The 21,035-nt window shown below is 43.9% G+C and overlaps 1 protein-coding gene across 3 annotated transcripts; it reads right to left on the bottom strand.

Moving 5' to 3' along the window:
* Positions 1–1,030: 1,030 nt before the first annotated feature.
* On the bottom strand, positions 1,031–20,991 carry kiaa0753 (KIAA0753 ortholog). Of its 3 annotated transcripts, XM_018748200.2 has the most exons (20): positions 20,907–20,920; positions 20,489–20,553; positions 20,310–20,418; positions 19,470–19,769; positions 18,039–18,300; positions 17,788–17,897; positions 17,290–17,355; positions 16,941–17,162; positions 16,384–16,546; positions 15,523–15,689; positions 14,844–14,974; positions 14,535–14,696; positions 14,224–14,313; positions 13,719–13,806; positions 12,528–12,599; positions 12,173–12,343; positions 11,885–11,966; positions 11,531–11,651; positions 3,041–3,265; positions 1,031–1,944 (listed from the first exon to the last, which is right to left on the bottom strand). In XM_018748200.2, exons 3-20 carry the CDS (start codon positions 20,403–20,405, stop codon positions 1,794–1,796), a joined length of 2,679 nt encoding a protein of 892 aa, XP_018603716.2. In that variant the 5' UTR covers positions 20,406–20,418; positions 20,489–20,553; positions 20,907–20,920; the 3' UTR covers positions 1,031–1,793. The 3 variants fall into 3 exon arrangements, with proteins under 3 accessions (XP_018603716.2, XP_018603715.2, XP_018603714.2); XM_018748199.2 differs by lacking the exon at positions 20,489–20,553 and having other exon boundaries at positions 20,907–20,991; XM_018748198.2 differs by lacking the exons at positions 20,489–20,553; positions 20,907–20,920 and having other exon boundaries at positions 20,310–20,468.
* Positions 20,992–21,035: the final 44 nt, after the last annotated feature.

The following is a 21,035-nucleotide window of genomic DNA, read 5'->3' as shown; positions in this document are numbered from 1 at the left end:
ACTCCATTATGAGGACTACGCACTGGTTCCACATGGGATTCAGTTATCCTGTAAAGTATGATGCTACATAACCCCTCACGTAAAACTCTATGGCACATCACAGAACAGGAATGTAAACTGTCGAGAAGGACATCCATAACCTGTGCTACCAAGCCAGTAAAGGTGACACCCCCTGCTGAGGCATATGCACAGCAGGACACTGCTGCTCTGCACCATCCCTGCCCTGTTAGATACCAGGCAAAGTTGCTCAAGCCCCAGGGCAGCACAGTGAGACTGCAGCAGGAGTGGCTGAAAGAGGACTAAGCTGCGGGGGCCAGGAAGATAGGGTGGTGGAAGGCACTGATTAGCCCTCACCACCTGCCGGGAAGGGTCTGAGAGGAAGCGCTTCTCTAACCGACCAACCGATGTCTACAACCGCTTGTCCCGAGCGGGGCGCAGCAAGCTGGAGCCTTACCCAGCAACACAGGCTAGAAGGCCAAGAGGGGGAGGGGACACACCCAGAACGGGACACCAGTCTGTCACAAGGCACCCCAAGCAGGGCTCAAATCCCAGACCCGCCACACAACGGGCACCGGTCCAAACTGCCGCACCACCACGCTCCGTCTGTGGAAGCGCTTCTCATTAAAGCCATTTCACTGCATCAGGTAGAAAGACTCAGTAGGATGCCGTATGTCTTCCTGATTTTTGCCCATCGTTCCATGCCCCAAAGCCTACAGCTCAAGGGCTTGAAACAAATAGCAATAAAATAAATACACACATTTAGTTGATGCTTTTCTCCAAAGCAACTTACGATTGTTTACCCATTAATACAGCTAGGCATTTTTTTTTTTTTTTTAAATACACTGGAGCAATTTAGAGCAAATACCTTACTCAAGGGTACTGCAGAGGAGACTCAAACCTGTAACCTTTGGGTCCAAAGGCAGCAGCTCTACCCACTACACTACCAGCTAACCACAATAGCACACAGACCAAAAACAAAATGTTTATTCAAAATATATATTTCTACTACATAATAAATACATATGTCAGCACTCGCACGTTAACGCACAGAAAACAAGGTGTACAACAGTCAAACGGAGCAGAAGTAAAAGCCACACCAAAAGTGCATGTGTGTGTTCCATCCCAGACCCTGAGGGTATAATCTGTGTTATGAAAGCAGTTGAAAAGGATGGAATAGAGCACTTCTATAGACAACAGTCTCAATTTAACACTCCAATACACAACAGTGGAAGAAAGACCATTTAGCCAGAGGGAAGGCAATGGTGTGGGACCTGACAGAGGAAGGTGGGAGAAAGTACACTGAGTTGGTTGAATATTTGAGGACACAGAGCCCTTGCACCAAACAGAAAAATCAGCTCTGAGGTAGTCCATTTCATCATCAGTGCTATAAAGAACCCTTGTTTGGTGAAAATAAACTTTCTTTCAGAAGCTGCACCTGTGGAGAGATTATCGTGCCCTCGTATGACAGATAACAGCACATGTGGAAAAGCAGATCTTTTAGATCATTGTCTTTTTGAGCCCATAACAACATCGCCTCTCCCAATTCTTTTTGCATTGGTATTTACAACATAAATAGAGCGGAAGAGTAATGCATTCCCACGAGTGCTATGTGGAAAGGCAGATATCTTACTGCTTGCAGCACTATGAGTACAGTTAGGTCCTCACAGTATAGGCTGAGTGTGTTCAGACCATGTCCAACCGCTGCTGCGTTTATAAGTTGACACACACAAAAATGCGAGCACACACATACACAGAGTAAAGAATTAACCCAAGCCAATTACAGCACAGAAATGTCAGTCTCCGGCAGGCAGGTGTGAGGTTGCCGGAGACGGCGCCGGCTGCAGGAATTCGGAGGTGTAGACTGCTTCAGCGTACTCCTCGCACATGTTCTGGAACTCTGCGGCCACGTCCCCCAACGCGTCTGCCAGCAGCTCCTCTGCCAGACTAGGAATGTTGGGAAGAGAGCGCAGGGGAGATTTTGCTTAGCGTCATTCAGATTAACTGACCGATCATTCGCACCTCAGACACCCTTGAGCACTAACTTACACAACAAAAACAATCCAGGAGACAGAAAGACACTACATTTGATCCCATGTAGGGAAAAAGCACTGATGATGGGACTTAATGAAATACTGATTTGGATCAAATATGACCCCTCTCTGACGAGGACACAGCATATTACCACCCCATAGTGGAGTCCACATTAATTGATAGGTTGCATCCCAGTACCAAGAGTATATCTCTTCAAGCTGAACAAAACGTCTCTATACAACCTTATTTATAGGCCTCGTTTTTCTGTCTCTCTAGTCAGATGAATGAGACAAAGGCAGAGCACCTGTGTTCTGTATGTGGTAGCATGCACTCACAGAAATTAAATAGTGAAAACTTCCTACGGGACCCTTTGGAAGAATCTGCCTACTCACTGAATAATGCATTTTTTCAAATCGGACTATGTAGTTCTTTATCTGTGTCACACCCTACGATGGCTACCAGTGACTTTAGGGCACTTGTAAGAGATTTTCAAAGTTATCCTTTGTATTTGTAGAATTTCTGACAATTCTGCAAAAAAAAAAAAAAATTTCCTGGACAAGGACTTTCAAAACAGCTGAACAACTGGGGTATTCATTCAGATGAAGAATGAGATCCAGAATGGACACACAGAAGTCCTGATTTAGTTAGCATTTTATTATGCAGACCATGATAACAAGGGTGTTTTTTACAGGACCAGGACTTCATTAACCACAAATACTCCTATTTATTGTATCACTCATGGAACAGACAAGTAACAAATGTTATGGCTAACCTCTGACAAAGATTCTCTGGTAAAACAAAGGCTTAAGTGTGAAAGTGTGTACAAGAACTAACAACCATTGCAGAAATTTAGCAGGATAAGGGAAAGACAGACGCAAAGCAAACAGGACAGAGAATACAAGCAGTGCAAATACACAACTGCGGAAGACTAAGCAAAGTGCAGACCAAAGGGGAAATCTACCTTTGGGCAAAGTTTGGGGCCGCTCAGCATGGTCTGGCAGATGCTTACCTTTCAGCAATGGTCCAGGGGTCAAAGTTTCCCAATGGTTCGTGGGATATCAGGTGCAGGTAGGCTTCATGCTCCTGTCTGTAGCGCAGAATGCTATGATGCATGTTGGTCGGGAGGGAGAGAACTGTGGCACCGGTGTGTGCCGACGCTGTCGCCATCCTGCTGGCAGTGGAGGACGGCATCTGGTGGGGGCTGTTGTCCACAGGGAAGGTCTCAGGTGGAACACTGTGAAGCAACAGATGGCACAGGTGGACTACAGCTGGGTGGTTGGTCGTGATTCCAAGGAGGAGATGCTTTGTGCAGGTTTTTGATCAAGGTGAGCGGTGGGTTTAGTAAATGGGCGCTGTAGTTGCTGCTGGATGAATAACAAACTCTGCAAGTCAGTGAACCCAAAAGTGCTGGATCAATACACAGATCAACCACAAAGCCACATTTTGCCCCTGCACCCTGGTTTCAGCTGTTCCCAGGGCTTGTGGCACATGGAGACGAACTGCGAAAAGGTCTTGGCATTGACCGCAGTGGTCATCTTGTACCCCCGGTCCTCCCTTGTCCACAGTCTGCCATCTGGCCTTCTAACAGCGCTGAGGGTCACGAAGCAGGAGGCAGCGATTAGCAGCCCCCGCTTCCTCCTCCTCCACAATGTTGCCCTAGGCATAGCTGGGCTCAGCTGGGGGCTACGGTGCCTAGTCTAACAATGGCCTCTGACCGCAAATCAGCTCACAGATGGCAGCAGCACTCCCTGCAGCTATGTTTAGACAAGAGGTAGCAGGAGTACAGCCCATGGGTCCTCCTGCACAACCTCTTAACACCACGTTTGCATGTAGTCTCTTACTCCCGTTGCTACAAGAGGCCCTGTTGTCCAGCACTATAAACAGTATGACTCTTAATCTACACGCAACCCCAGGTTGTCCAACCGTTTTGCTGCAGCAAAGAGAGCAGTCACCAGGAGTCAAGCAGCAATAAAACATTTGGTCAGTGGTGAATTTTCAAGCAGTTGTTCCATCCAGCTTGCATTCTGCTGAACCACTTCCACATCTTCAACAGGATGGAGGGAGCCAATCTGATCTGAATAATAATGTCAGCCAGCAGTGCAAACAAAATTCTTGCTGCATGCTATTTTATTTCTGGCTTTCAAGAGGCAAGATCCTGCTGCTGAGGACTGGAGACACAGCTCTGGTCCACTGGTTTGCTTAAACACTAAGCTGTAGAAGGTTACTATGGGAAGTGGCAGTGGGAATCAGACTATGCCATTACACCCAGTTGAGTAAAGTAAAAAACTCTGGAAATAACACACAGACTGGAACCGATGACCAGTACAAAACTTCCATTCCTTTGACAGGAACTTGGCATTAAACTACTTTCTTGGTTGTTTTCTTTACCGTCTTGAAGAAAGGCAAGATTCAAGACTGGACAAAAGTGGAACACCTTGCTGACCTTTGCTCTGAGTCCAGCTACAACAAAGAGGCAGGAGCTCAGGCAGAACTGAGTCAGAAAAACAAAAACATGTTTGAGAGACAGATGATGGTAAATCAGAAGTTGCACTCAGAAGAAATGAGGTTACAGCAGAGCTGTTGGGTGTTCTGGGACTGATTCAAAAAGGAGGTAAGATAGAAGGTGGATAGAAACAAAATGTTTTAACTTTTCTATTATTGCATGCAAAAAAAAAACAGACGTGCTGCTCTTAAATTCAGCTAGAACTAGGAACAACACTGGCAGGTAGGCTTTAGGAGTTGGACCCCCAAGTAGAAGTAGAGGTGTGTTGCATAGAGGAAACTTTCAGCTCACAGATGTTTCACACCAGTCCTCCAGATGAAGGTGCTACACTCTCCCAGTATAATGTAATGTTGTAATGTTCTGGTTTTCTGCTGAAGGAAGAGATAAGACTGGCTTGAGGGCAAAACAAGAGCTGATAAGATTGAGGGAGAGAAGCAGACAGTTTCTTTAATCCTAACTGAAGAGGAGGTACCCAGCGCAAAAACGGAAGCTACAGTCAACAAGGTCGGTCTGTAATCGGCAGCCTTGCGCTGGGACGAGCTCTCTGTACCCATAACACCTCATTCTGCTGGAGCAGCTTGGCCCATCAACACTCAAATGCTCCCATGGGAGGTAATAGTGACAAAATCTGTATTACAACACTTTATTTACATAGGGCTGAAATTAACGCGCTACCCGTGTTCAATAAAACTGATGTTGCTGGCTGCTTTTGAACAGAGAGAGAAAATAAAAACCTAATAAAAATGTACCTATTTGTTACATTTTCATTTATAAGGGACAGGGAAGCAGTTTAACAGTCGAATGTTTCACAAATGCTTCAGAGGTTTATTGCTTTTGTTCTTCTCAAGGCTGTTCCTTACTATATAGGCACCAAGGTGGCTGACAAAAGGAAAGCATCACTTCACATTAATGTAACCAAAGGCCTCCTGACAAAAAACATGTTGCAATACTTGATTCATTGAGCTTTACAGGTAGGACAGTGTATTTTCTGGAGTTTATTTAGTGTTTGTATACATCACAATTAACTGCCGAGGCAACTGTCTGGAATATTTTTAAACGAGGCCCCGGACTGTAAGACCACTTTTGGTTTTCATTTGGGCTGAGGTGACCATACTAGACCTCTCTCTTGCTGTGTGCAGCAAATCTAGCAGATTAAAAAAAATATATCATTATGCTTTTCCTAATTGTATCTATGGAGTGCCATAACCCCTGAAACCCTTATCACAGTAGGAAAACAAGTTAAGAGACTGAGGGTTGGGGCCAAATAGCCACACTGAATTCCATTACCAATCAGATGATAACGATGCTCTGACCGAACCTGTTCCCACAGCTTGGTCTCATTCCTCCACCTTCATAACACCGCATGCAATAACCACAGTCAACACTGCAGCAAACCAATTTCAATCACTTTCAATCATAACAGGATGGCAGCATTGCTGAGCCTGGAATGCACTTTTGCATGAACGTGAACCCAAGTGCATAGTATGCTCCTTGCCATAGCGTGCGGGTGTGTGCGCGTGTGTGTGTGTGTGTGTGTGTGTGTGTGTGTGTGTGTCACAGCTCATCTTGGTGTATGTTGTTGACAAATACTGAGGTGGATGTGGCCTGATCAGCAGTCTGTAAACATTGGAAATGATAGCTTAGACAACATGGAATAAGTAACGCTCACTAATCAGCAGCTGCGCTTCATAGCTGCAACCCTAATCACCATTTTCTGTTGATGGAAAGGAAAAAAAGCAGCTGAACAAGTAAGAAAGGTAGGAAAAAAGAATCAAAGTGAAAGCAAGTAAGATCAACAACTCCCTCTAGTGGAAGTAATGCCATTTAAACTTTTTTTTTTTTTTATATAAGTTTTACACAGTAAATTTTGTTACTTGGATCCCTCCACAAATGGGTTCTGTGAACAGATGGCTGATGATGACTATAAACTATAAAGCGACGTGTAATATTTCAGAAGAGTGCAGTGAGCCAGTGTCAGTGTAAATATAGTGACAGACATGAGGCTACCAAAAGGGTGATGATATAACATAATGAAGGGACCAAATAAACCTGAATCAATCAAAATGCCAACAGAAAGCACCACGGTCACACTACCAGCCAACATGTCCATACAGTCTTGCTTGTTGCTTATGAAATTCCTGCTCTCACTCACAGGATGCGTCCTCTGCAGTAGCACTTCACCGCAACGGATTTTCTGTGTAACAGAGGATGTCATTCCAACGACAGTATTGGGAGACGCCAGTCAGCTGGACACCATTCAGTCGGACGTCAGTCAGTCTGACATCAGCCAGCCCACCACCAGTCAGCTGGGAGTCCAGTCAGCTGGACGCCATCAATCGGACACCAGTGAGTTTCTTCCTAAACCGATGGGAAATTCTAGTAGCTGATATCACTCAACCCTTCTTGTTTTTGGGAATAAACTGTATGGAAGCAAAACGAATAAATGGCCCTAGTATTAATGACCAGTAAAGGGTATCCTAATACACATGTCAAGTGTCTTTAAGACCAACTGGCTAAGGTACAAAAGAAGGCATGGCAGCCTTGGATATGTAACCTGAAGGTTTCTGGTTTAAATCCTATCCCTGTCAGTGCTGCAGTACCTCATACAAGAAGAAAATACTTAACCTCAAATTGCTCCAGTAAAAATACCCTGCTGTATGAAACAAGTGAAGTACTATAAATGCATCAGTTAAGTAACTAATAAGAAGACATTTTTTTCACCACTGTAACTGGTTGTCCGGTTAACATATATAAATAAAAACATGAGGCATTTCACAGTGGAAGATTAAGAAATCTCAACAAGAGAGGTAGCATCTCTCCAAGTGTCAGCTGCCCCACTTCAGGTATTCCTGAAATTACTAAAAGTATAACTAGCCTGGTAAGTACAAATGTGTATGAAAAATATTTTATGCCACCAGGATGTGTTGTTTAAAGATATACTTAACCTTAGATGTTTTATAAAATAAACGGTAGCTGAAGGAGAATATCATGAAATCTAATGAAAGTCTGGAAATGGATTTTCCTCTGAGTCTTCAGGAGGTGAAAAATATAAATTGAGGAAACACATTGTTATGTAGTCTAAGAGGTACACACACAGCCACATAACTCTCAGATTCACCAGTACGTGTTTATCAGGTTTCGTGAGCAAGGTTGCCTAAGAGAGAAGCCCATCCGCTCCCACAATCCCAGCAGGAGCGTGCGGAGGTCTTTGAGCAGTCCCGGATAATCCTGTAAGACCCATCATCATTATCGTCTTAATGCTCTATGCTCTTAGTCCCAGAGATGGTGAGGACGCAATAAAAAACCAGCAAGCAGAAAATAGGCAGAAGCCCACGAAACTACAGTGTACAAGGCGACTGCTTCATGTCTGGTTGTCAAATTTTCTGACAAACAGCACAAGAATGTGACCGAGACTGTGGCCAGTCACAGCTCCGACACCATCATAAAGTTTGCTGACGATACCACCATTGTGGGTCTGGTCACGAACAACGATGAGACGGCCTACAGAGGGGAGGTAAGCCTCCTGGCAGAGTGGTGCCATGACAACAACCTGTCTCTAAATGTCAGTAAAACTAAGGAGCTGGTGATTGACTTCAGGAAACAGGATACGGTTCAGGCACCCATCTACGTAGGAGGGGACATGGTAGAGAGGGTCAACAGCTTCAAATTCCTAGGAATCACCCTCACTGCCAAACTCACATGGACTGAGCACACAGCATCGACCATCAAAAAGGCCCATCGACACCTCCACTCCCTCAGGCGTCTGAAGAAAGCCAGGATGTCCATTACAGTCCTCACCACTTTCTACAGGTGGGCTATGGAGTCCATCCTCACAGGGCTATTACATCCTGGGGTGGCAGCTGCTCCATACAGGACAAAGAAAGCCCTACAGAGGGTGGTCAAAACAGCTCAGGAAATCATGGGCACACAGCTACCAGCAGTCGAGAACACCTACACCACACGCTGCCTCAGAAAGACGATGCGCATCATGAGAGATCATAGTCACCTCCCAAAGGCACTTTTCTCTTCCCTGCCATTTGCATAACGGCTTACGGCTATTCAAACCCGTACAGCTAGGTACAGGAACAGCTTTTACCCCACTGCCGTAAGACTATACAACTCTAACCAATGTGCCACCTTTAGTAACTAGAGTTGGACTGCTCCTCCCAAGCACATTGGTAAATTACACTGTCACTTAACCATTCTCATTCTCTCCTTCTGAGTTCTCTGACTGTCAACTGGCATTATTGTTACTACTGTTACCATTATTTATTGTTACTGCTGTCATTGCTGCTATTGTTATTTACTGTCATTGACACCGTTTTGTTTGTCATTGTTTCGTTTGTGCAGTATTTCAATTGTCCTTGCATAGTCTGTGGAGAAGCATTCAGAAAGATTTTCATGATACATGTACATGGTACTTGTATCTATGACAATAAACTTAAATTTGAAACTTGAGAACTGTGTCCTTTATTGAATTTCATTAATTCAACGCCTGAATAAACAGGTAAACAGACCTGTGGCAAATAGAGCTAATTGCGTTAAACAACACAGCGCTGTCTGGCCGATCAGCACAACACCAAGATTGATGTTTGCTAATTAGACAAGTGAAAGCCCGTGAGTTTTACAGACATATGCCCTAATGGACTGAATACTATGGAGGAGGTGATGTATAGCGCCAATCAGCAGCCAACAAGCCAGAGACAATTCTGATGCACTGTAAGTCTAGATTCTGACCTCGGAGCTCTCTTGGTCTGTGTGTTTTCAAAGTGGAATGACCCTTCCCATATGATGAGCTCTTCTCATTTTTCCAGCTATGATGATAAGTACTTTGCGCAGGGTAGAGATGCATGTAAACCAGAGCCTTGTGGAGTCTGGGCAGAAAGGGCTGATTGGTAGGGGACAGTGACTGGAGTTTGTGCTCGGTAAGCCTTTAATGTAGTCTTAATTAAACCCCCTCATGGTCTCTCTCCCTGTTGACCATCCTACCGCAGAAGAACATTAAAAATAGGAGAGGCTGTAGAGAGAAAGGTATACGGGGGATTATGGGAAGACCATGGTGATAGATAGGAAAAAGGACTGGTTTAAACTCTGAGAGAGTTGATGGGAACCAGCAGCATCATGTTTGCTGCTAACAGCCTCGTCTGCCACCTAATGCTGTTCCACTGACTCGGCAGTCCCCTTCGTGTCTCCTTACCCAGTTTTTTAATAGCTCACATTGCCTCAGACTCACTTCCTCTTCAGCCTTTCATTTCCCTCATTAAATTTTGCAAACATCCCCCACGGCCCTGGACAGGGTGCCACACACCGGGAGTCCACCTTGCTGAGGCCAGGCTAGAAATGGGAGGGGGTGCGAGCAGCGGGGGGGCCGCGGGATACAGTGTTTACATCTCCTGTGTCTCTGTGGGGCCGAGCAACACAACGTCATAGGGAATAACAAGCAGTTTGTCTTTTCATGTTGTTTCTTCTCGTTCCTCCCTCTGGGAAACTAATTGGTTCTTGCGCACCCTCACTGTATATTTGTTCCTGTTTACTTCAAAAACAGAGAGCATTTTAATTACAATGCGGGGAAGGGGGGTAAAATGCAGTGTGGGTGTGAAATACAAGATTACAGCATAAAGGTCAGTATGCTAGCCAAGCTGACACTGAACATTTCAGAACCTCAGAACCTCAACCAAAATGAGATGTTTTAGGCAGATGGATGAAGATGCATCACGTTACTATGGTCACTACCATGGACACATGCAGCTTCTTGGGCGATGCTACAGGACACACAGATCTCAGACCCCTTCCAGCCCTCTGTCCAATAACACAGCGTACTTTAGTTGCACGGCTACCGCAGTCTGTATTTGGGTTATTGATTAGAAGTGCTTCCATTCCACTTCCTCCACTACCCACGATATTGCTTCTACACATCATGGGTATCCTCTCATTATGTTTTCAGAGCCAGAAATGTCAGCAGCACAACAGGCATTAAAAAACAGCAGCAATTTCAATTAATTTTTTTCCCCACAGTAAAAGCACCAGAGGCTAGCCTGAATTATTCATGAAGAGAATGTCCTACCCAGCTTTACCCTGACATTAATAGTCAGATGCTGCTGGGCCTCTGTCCACCTTTGGACCTCACATGCCAAAGCATTTCATTACTTTCGAGGAAAAACAGACCAATGACTGATTTCCTCAGACTATTCAGCTGCAGTGAGATTGATTCCATGGATTTAAAACTCATTAAAATAAATTCATATACTGATGTCATTAAAACAATTTTTATAAATTTAACAAGTGTTTTGCATTGTATGATAAATGATTCATTTTTAACATCTGCTTACAAATACATACTTTACAATGACTCAACACACATTAGTTATGCATATTCTCACCTGTTTTTACATTTAGAATCTGTGTGTTGATGTATGTGCCTGTGATCTGACTGAGACTCCTATCCAGATCAACATGCATTACACAAAAGCACATAATACATGAGGTGTATAAAGGGTATAACTACGCAAGCTGACACAAGCCTAAAAAGCGTACTCTTCCACGTGCATCCCTCATCCACGCAGTTTCAGCAAATCTAATTACACTTAATGAGTGTGAGTGTGTCTGCATGTAGAAGTCAGGGAAACCGTTGAATTTAGCTGCTCACAAAGGTAGACAGCTGGGCTTACATAAAAAATGAATCCATACACAAAGGTTGGAAAAAAGACTAAATCTAAAAGACTAAGAATCTGCAGTGACTTGCTAGGTGAACAATACAATCAGACAAAAGGATATGTGAGACGACAGTAGTCTAAGTAATAAATAAGCAACTTCTTACGTGAGAGACATTTCACAGACTGAAGCCTAAGGAAGAGCCTTGCTGCAATGCTCATGATGAAGGGACACGATGTGGTTCATCACACATCCATACAAACTGGTGAAATGTAAAACAAAGTAATGTTTGATGTGTCTAAGTAAACAGAGTAAAAAGACAGGAACCAGCACACACACACATACCCTATCTCCACAGGATTCACCAGCAGTATGTCCACCGCGGGCTCTTGCCTAAGAGCAGGTTTGGTGAGTCGCATGGGCCGAGGGGAGCCAGGAATGCAGCCAGGAGCAGCCCTAGGAGGTCCTGAGGTGAAAAAGACAGAATTGGAAACATCACCACAGCTACAGGGCACCTGGACTCATTGCACAGTGTCCCACAAATACTGCAACCAACAGGGCACCGATATACTAATCCTGCTGAATACCACCTACAGTGTCCATGATGTTACTTGTCCAAACACAGCGATCCTATTACACTTTTCTCCCCATCTGTATTCCAAGGTTATCGTGTTCACAGGCTCCATCCTTTTAACTGACCTGCACGTTCCTCTGCTGCCCAGTACTGGGGGTCCGAGTACGAGATGTGTGCGAAGCGCTGGCGGACTGCATCTTGGTCTCTCTGGCAATGTGAGAGGATTTACAGAAAGGTCAACAAACTCAGGCCAGAGCCAAATGTCACCAAACGACATGAGTTACTCTATACACAGTGTTAATACACGCATGAGCCTCAGGTCTTTGATTCTTCTGCAGTGGCAACTTGGCTCGTTTAGGCAAAGAAATGTGAGTGTAAACACCGAGTCATACAGTAGCCCTGGTCACCCTCACCTCCATCTCCTCCATCCTGAAGAGCATGCTCTCCAAAGTTGGGCCCTGAAGCTGCTGCTCAGCCAGCTCTTCAATTTGGTTGTCCCGTTCAACTGCCCACAAGGCCTGTGCTGTGTCTTCCAGCAGCTCCTCCAGAATGGCCTCGCTCAGGAGGTCTGCACTGGCAGCGGCCTAAAAGATGTGAGAGCCTACCACTAGTTCACGATGCGTCTAACCACAACCAAACTGAGCCCCATCTAATAACAGAACCACCTAACACACTGACCACCAGGTGACATGTACAAACAAAACCAACAGCAGTCTTAAGGAAATGAAAGGGATGCCCTCAAGCATGGGCTATGAGAGCAGAACACACCTTTTCTGCAGCCTGCTTAGACAGCCGATGCCTCAGCGAGGTACCCTTCCAGTTGTATAAATCACTGATTTCCTGTATAGAAGAAAGTAGGCAACGCTCAGCTCCTACTGGATGCCTTTACGTGTCATATTTGTATTCTTATGCACATTTGACCTTTTTTGATTGCATTCTAAGGTCCTCATTGTTATTTGTGTGGTACTGTGTGCATATCAGAAATTACTGATGTTTCTACTACTGTTTCTCCTGCTTTGAGTCCACCTTTCTCATCTTGTAGTCTGGCTTCTCATAATTTGTCTTATATTTTAGGTGGAAACCTTTCTGTTTTTCCATATTCTGTTGTGACTGTGGTCTTCCATCCAATATAAACACTCTTTTTCAGGATAACTAAATGTCCAGGTACTTCTATATTGCTGAGTACATTGCACATTTTGGCATGCAGGAAACAATCTATAGCTCTGCAACAGTCAGTCAAACACACATAGAGCTCTTTTTTTTATTCCCTGGCTCACCTGAGCTTACCAATCACTATAGTAGACAGAGCTATTCAAGACCCCACACTACACGCTCAGGGCAGGGCAGTTACCTTTCCTGACTTATTACTGCAGCTAAGAGACTGCAGCTGCAAATCTCAGAAGAACTGTTGAACGTGGTGCTGAACGTGAACTGATTCAGTAAAATCTCCAGTAGTGTAAGAAAACAAAGTTTTAATGTTAAGAAGGCTAAAGACATCTGCAAAGGGAGATACTGTATTAGAATCTTCCGACGGTGCCAACAAAACGGCCTGAACAACATTTCTGGTGTTCAAAAGCAATAGCGCCCAACAGATACACAGATTACCATTTATTTGCACTTTAAATGGTACAATTAACGGTGGTGAGTGAACCTTTGCACTTGGATGACTGAAGTGTGACTGATTGTACAATTGGTTGCAGAAATTAATTTTTTTATGTTTATTTTCAAGAAAATTTCCCAACTTGTTCTTTAATGCAATATTACTGAAATCAACACACACTACGTAACTGTTTAACTTTGCAAATTAAACGTTCTTTATCATAGCGTCACTGGTACTTAAATGGTTAAAACAGTTACAATGTGCGTGCAGTATGGGAGAAAAGACTTTCTGAACACACCAAGGTGACAATGTGCCATTGGACGGTTCACTGAGTGGAAATGTTTAAAGATCAGCCTGACCTGGGCGTGGTCCAGAAGTGGACGTAACTTCTCTCGGGCTGCTCTCTCTGCGCTCTCTGCCCAGCTGGTGGGGGATGGCACCTGAGACCTACCATTGACACAGAACACAGGTGTGCATGTGCACACACAGTGTTTATGTCTTGTTCCTAGACTAAAAACACTTTAGTCACAACAGTCTTCAGCTTGACTTGAAGATCATCCTTCCCACCCTGTGAATTTTTTTTTGTCTTGAAGGAGCAGCAGTACGCCTACAGCTGGGAGTTAGTGTTGGTTCAGGGAATAATAACTCATTATATAACCTTCATTTGTTTCATAATACAATCAAATGCAAAAAGAACCCAGCTTTCTTTCATGTTACATTTATACAATTTTATGCTTATTCTATATATGAAACCACACACTGCATTTAGGTGACTGATCAAACTGACTGAAGCTCACCCAAATACCAGCAATTCAGAGCTAAGCCACGCTGAGAAGGGAGAGTGAAAGCTGAGGAATGTGATACCTGAGTTTGAGGATGTGCTCCGCTTCCTGTCTGCTGAGCTGGTTCAGCTCCTTTAACCTCTGTGTTGTCTTCTTTTCCAGCCAGGCTTGCCTGTGGGGATTGTGCGCACACACACACAGAAATTTAACAGAATAGCTTGGCAACTAGCAGAACAATCAGAATGTGAACAGAAGATTCTGACAGGTTAGGGAGCAAGGGCTGCCCTACGGCTGTAGAGGACATTACAGTCAAGCCTGGACTCAGGGGATCACTTGAGAAATAGCCTGATATCAGCTGTCCACCTGGACAAATGAAATTCAGCAGGGCCAGACCTGAGGGTTTCGTTGCGGGCTTGTCGCATCTTATCTGGGTCCAGGTCCTGCTGTACAGACTCCTGCTGAGCCGCAGGACACTCCCTGGGGGAAGCTGGCTGCTGCACAGAAGAGAACAGGCATCGTGGCTCCAGCTTGCTGCCTGGTGTTCTGCCACGGGAGCTATGCATTGATGGAAGGAAAAACAAGCAGAGCATTACCATGTCATAGACTCCAATTCCACATTCCGTCAAACCCGCCCCAAGTACACTCAATCAGAGACACGCAGTCACACTCATCCACCCCAGCACCAGCCCCCCAGAGAAGTACCTGCGCGGTGGAGAGGCGTGGGGAGATGTAGGCATCCACGGCACAGTTGTCTCTTTCTGTGGAGGCTGACTCTCCTTTAAGCGGGATGATACAGTAGGCAGCTGGAACCCCGTGTCACGAGGAGGGGCGCGCTGCTCAAAGGGAAACACAAAGCCAGGCAAAACATTCAGATACAATGTACCATGAAGACTCGTTACATTCAGCCTTTACTCAAAAGGCTAACAAAACTGTACTCATTAATTTATTCAATCAGCATCTGCTTTCCTAATCCAAATTCACGGTGATCTATCCCAGAAACACAGACTGTGCAGCAGAGTACACTGTTGATGAGATACCAGTCCATCACAGGAAAAATCACACACACTCATTCCTTCACAAACAAACACAAACGGCAATTTAGAGTCTATAATTCACCTGAAACACATGTCTATGGACTGTGGGAGGAAACCAGAGCAAATACAGTGAGAACATGCAAACTCCACATCTCCAAGCATGTAGCTCAGGGGCTGTGAGGACAACCAGTACCCACTGCACCACCATGCTGCCCAGAATCACCATAATTAACTACAAATAAAAAGCATAACATAAACGAGCAACATAAAATTGCTTGGCACCAATGACACAAAAAAGTAATATACCCAGAGAACCAGATGATTTCACCTCATTCCATGAACTTTACCCTGTCAGGTAGCTGGACACCTTTGGTATTAGCAAGTGCATGCCTCTCTGCTTGCTCGTTGAGCTCTCTGGTGTGAATCAAGCTCTTCAGTGCTGCCCGGAGCACCTCACTGCGGCCTGGTGCCATGGATTTGTCTGTTCTGAGTCGGGATGCCGTGACTCTCTTGACTGTTTTGAGGGAAGAAGAGGAGAGGAGGAAAAAAAAAAAAAAAAAAAAACACAGGATGAAAACGGCATGAAAACAGAACACAGTAAAAACATCGACTAACCAACATCTTATTTTTGATACAAAGGCGGATATGAAAACCTCTAGATCAACCTGTTTACACAATAGTTGAATCATCAGGCTAAATACTAATTATCACTGAGATGTCAGAGAAGCAGAGTCTGGTTCTATCTCACAGCTCAGCTACATCGCAGAAGGGAGGAGACTGCGGGTCTGTGACCCAGGCCTTGGAGAATCCAGCCCTATACCTCCATGCCGTTTCCTCACTCTGCTCATACCCCACCAGCCACCACCCCCATTACAGCCATTCCAGCTCTGCTGATGAACATCACTGCCTTCAGGCATTTGCATAGTTGGAATTTAATAATCTGTACTAAATTTAAAATAACAGATGGAATAAAAAATATCACAACAGAAGGTTCAGACATGCATGAGAACTTTTTTCTACACTATGTTGCTCCTGTCATTTACTCCAATACCAAGTGAGGCAATAAGCATGTCTCCAAGTTTTTTGTCAGTGTGTTTAAATAAGTTTTTGTTACTTTGTAATCCCAACGTGCTTCCTGTTGTTCAAGACCTAAACTAAATATCCAAATGGCAGTCTTACAATAGCTGACCCTCATGTCAGTGGCTCACCTGGAAACCTTTTTTTCACAGGGATGGGTCTGTGGGGCTGCTGGACCTTCCCCGTGGCTCGGGGCGGGGAAGCACTATGACGTCTTTCCCTGGGGGACTTCTGTCTGGGGGGAGAGCAACTTCGTACTCGCAAGTCCCTTTTTCCAAGTACTGAGTCCAGGGCCTGAGAGTATGTGGGAGACAGCAAGATACATCACAATCATACGCAACCTTGCAGAGGATAACATTATATATGGTAGGCTGCTTATCTGAGCACCTGCATCATAAAATTTATTTACAGGGATATTATCTGTAATCAATTTAGGAGCAATAGCATGTTTTATTTAATGCTGTTTACAGAGCCCACAGTTTTCCAACTTACAAAAACGGGCATTTAAAAGAAATTATTCAGGTAACCCCAAGGGTACAACAGCGTATCCAGGTATGAGAATTAAGGTTAGCCAAAAACCAGTACATTCATAAAATAAGCAAATCTTGTATTTAATTTTTATTACTTAAAGCAGAGTACTGAAAGCAGCAGAAAAGACTTGTAATCACTTTTATGCTCATTCTCTGACCTCCAACTGGTGCAAAATATCGATTGTGGTCTTGGGGACAGAGGAGCCTTTCCCCACCTCCATCTTGGCAGAGCAGAGAGACAGCTGTCGAATCAGCTGGCCCAGCTCTTTATAGTGCGATGGTATCCAGTTTGCTGACTGGTCAGACAGCTGACTGACAAAGACCTGCATGGCTCTGACTGCCCCTCTGTGAGCGGCTGCCAACCTATCTACTGCTTTGCCCTTTTGGGGAAAAGGGGAGATACTGAAAGTGAGGTGAGCTGTGCAAAATCCTTATACATATCATTCAGTCAGCTTTTATGCTGGACCTCCTTAAAACAGAATCAAAATAAACTCCTGAGCCTCTTACTTTCTTAGTTGACTGTTTTACTTTCTGTGAACACAACTTTTCCAGATCTTCCTGGATCTCTTTCACCTGGGACAGGACAAAGAAAGCAGAAATCCTACTTTAGGAGTTGGAGCCAAGTTCAGGCATGTTTACGTTTACATTTGTATTTATTCGCTTTGCAGATGCTTTTTTTCCCCCCAATGCGACTTATAACGAACACTATGCAGTACTTAGTTGACTCACAATGCTAGACACACTACAGTACACTAACTACAGTGAATCACTGATCTATGCACCAGAGCAACACACTCTGTCTCTCACACACACACACACACACACACAGTGATATTTAGAGTCTCCAATTCACTTAAAACACATCTTTGGACAGTGGAATGACACCAAAGCACCCCAAGGAAACCCACACAAAAATGTTACATGTAAAGTACACAATAAAGACTTTGGGATGTGGGCCTGAAGAAGACATAAACCAAAAGCAATATTTAAGCAGGAGCAAAACACCTGCCGCTGCAGGGTATAAATGATGCGAGCTGAGCGTGCTGCCTGCTCCTGCCTGCGGATCTTCAGCCTGCGCTCCTCTTCTGGCTCGAGAGGTTCCACAAGCAACCTTTCTGTAACACAGACATATGATACACTCATTCAAAGCTGAACAATACCACAGCAATGCTAAACACATGTAATGAAACCAAGGCTATAAGCCACTGCAATTTCCCCCATATATGATGATATATCAGCATCTAGCTCTGATCTACCTTTGTCAGCCAGCTGCTCAACCTTCTGGATGTAGCTCCCAAGCTCTTTCTGCAACCGGTGTATTTCCCTGCTGAGATCTGGCTCCTGGTTCCTTACTTCAGTGCCTGGGTCAAAGTCTCGAGTTGGCAGTGACTGGCCGTGAGGTGGCCTGGGGGGCAGGGCTAGCTTCTGCGGGGAGTACACTTTGACACGGGCACCAGACTTTGTCACTTCTTTGTTTGGGTTAGCTGCTTTAACTTTTCCCTTGGAAACGTGTTGATTCTGCTTTGGGAAAAGAGAGTGGCATCAGCCAGGCATAGCCAGGGACAACCAGGACCCAGGAAAGAGTCATTCTATGAGACGGAAGGAAATGCAAACAGAATGCAGCAGCACTTCTTTTCAGTTCTCCCACATGTTTGCCATGGATTGCTGAAGTGTAAACCCAGCTTCACTCAATAAAAACATTTAAAAATATATGCACTTGTTGAGAAAGGCCTACAAATGACAACATTAATGGTAATGGCACACTGTTGTATGCCAAAGCTTCAAATGTGAATTGGTTCAGTTAACATAAATGTGTGGAGTTTAAAAAAAATATATTTTTTAAAAAAAAAAAAATCACCCTGAAGCCAATTATTGTTGTGAAGATATTGAATTGTTATTATTTATTATGAAAAACCTTCCTGGACAAAAAAAAAAAAAAAAAGTGTTGCCTAAAATTCAATAAAATACTAAAAAAAAAGAGAGTATTTTATATGTTACAAGTACGTTTACTTCCGAAAAATGCTGCTGCCTTCCTCTACAAATGTCAGGTTACTGACACTAACATTGCATTTATTTATTTAGCAGACACCTTTCTCCAAAATGACATACAACTCAGTAAACAAAAGTGCATTTCACAATACACAAAGAGCACAAGGGCACACACACACGATTTTCATAACAAAGTCGGTTTGTCAACCATTTTTTGCCAGCACACATTACACCAGCCACTACATATAGAATTGATGAGGAGCCTCTCAACCGCTTTATGTCACATTTGACCAACAAACTTCTTAAGTAAGGACCTATTGCATGTATTTTCCTAAGTCATCATAGCAATTTTTTGTTGCATGAAAACCTATTATGTAAGGGACGAATGTACTGAGAAGCATTCTCTTGAATCGGCTAAATTCGGTAGCTTAATTTTTGTGATCCTGCAGCCATTAATTTTTATGATTCTGCAGAATTTTTGAAACACATAATTGGTCATTCAATTTAGGCAACTTTTCATATAGACAGGCGTTAAACCCTATAATGTGAGTCAAGTATACTTCAGTTCCAAAAATCACACAAGATCTGTATTTTAGTACTAGCGTTTACCAATGTTTACTGTAAAAGAGTAATCATTTTACAGAGGGTTAACAGTCTAAACAATTAAAATGATGAGAACGGTGAAAGTGAAGGTGTACCAGTCGATGTTCAACGCTGCCAGTCTTCTGTATCTCTTCCTCTTGCTCCTGTTGTAGAGTAGGGCTGCGAATGGACTCCAGTCGTCTTCGCCGCAGGTCTCTCTTTGCCAGCCTGACAGCGGCCTCCAGCCGTTCCTCCGAGAGGACAGAGAAGCACATTGAGCTGCAGGTACTGGCTTCCCCATCATTTACTGCTGCTTCCACCTTTGGCCCGAGCTTCTCGATCACAATGGGCGATGGGGAGGTGACACGAGTCGCACGGTTAGAAGCACTGGCTGGCAAGCCCCTGTTAAACAACAACTATAAACAAAAACAATAAAACAGAAGAGTATTAGTATTTGACCTGTGATTGAGAACATTAGAATCAAAGGAGTGTAAAAAATCTGAAATCGGAAAAAACGGAACGGGGTGCAACTATAGGTGGGTGATCCTGAGGTAGAGAAGCAGTAGATAAGATGGAGATTAGTGTTATCACTTTGCAATGTGACGGCTCTTGGCTCAAATCCCACTCCTGCTGCAATACCGCAGTCGAGGTGTTTATCCTAAACCGATACAGTCAGAACACTTTGCTGTATAAAAGGGTAAATGACTGTAATGCTGGTTATCTAACAGTGTAAGTCACCTTAGACAAAGGTGTCAGCTGAATACAAAGATTAAAAATAATAACACAGCTTTAATTCTTAAAAGGCAAGAGACTCACCTTTCACAAATTTCGATGCGCAAATTGTTCTATAATTTGTACTTCTTAATTATCACAACGAATACTAGCTGGTAATGCAGTATCAGTGTCTACGACCTTTCCATTGAGGATGTTACTAACTTTAATTCCATCTGTCTTACCTGAGTCTGTGGAGATCCCACAGTAACGCTGGAACCACTCAGATGACCTGGCACCCTAAAGGACACCTGCCTTTGCTGTCCTAACTTCGCAGCCATGCCGGTAACATAGCTGTGAGGAACATAGAACATTGATTTATTATAAACGCTTGCGAACGTGGCACAGTGGTTACAGCTATCACCTTGCAATCCGAAGGACGCTGGCTTGAATTCCACTCTTGCTGTTCCCTTGATCAAAGTACTTAAACTGCATTCATAAGAAAGATGCGTCAGGGCAGATCTTCAAGTTCAAACACAGAAAACAACTTGTTGTACTTAGCTTAAGGCTTATACTTGTACTTATAGTTCATTGAAATCACAATGACCATTCACATAACATTAAGAAGTTATAAATAAATATAGGGGATTTTTGCAATTTGATGAGTAGTTTTCAGAATTTCTAAGTTATTTATGAGAATTCAATGCTAATCAACAAGCAAGCCTGACTGAAGCACTTCAACGACGTTCTTCTGGTTACTGAGGTTGCAGGTTAATGCAGAAAATCATCCACAAGGGTAATGCGTTACATGTTAAAGATGTTTATTTCGCCGTTTGACTTACTGCGGATGTGTAAAAACGACATAAATCTTAAGTTTCGGGTGATTCGGACAGTTTAAACCACCGCCATGACAACAAGACACTGCAAGGGGCGGGACCCGGAAGTTACGTCACCGTCTACAAGTGCCCATT

The sequence above is a fragment of the Scleropages formosus genome, chromosome 10, assembly GCF_900964775.1.
Source record: "Scleropages formosus chromosome 10, fSclFor1.1, whole genome shotgun sequence".
Taxonomy (NCBI): Eukaryota; Metazoa; Chordata; class Actinopteri; order Osteoglossiformes; family Osteoglossidae; genus Scleropages; species Scleropages formosus.
Note: the sequence above shows the minus strand (reverse complement) of the source record. Positions and strands in the feature narration are given on the sequence as shown.

Coding starts and splice junctions, on each gene's coding strand:
- kiaa0753 (XM_018748198.2), bottom strand. CDS start 20,438: ATGTTCTATGTTCCTCACAGCTATGTTACCGGCATGGCTGCGAAGTTA. Junction 19,770..20,309: donor TGGGATCTCCACAGACTCAG/GTAAGACAGATG, acceptor TTTTGTTTATAG/TTGTTGTTTAACAGGGGCTT. Junction 17,356..17,787: donor TTTATACCCTGCAGCGGCAG/GTGTTTTGCTCC, acceptor GTCCTGTCCCAG/GTGAAAGAGATCCAGGAAGA.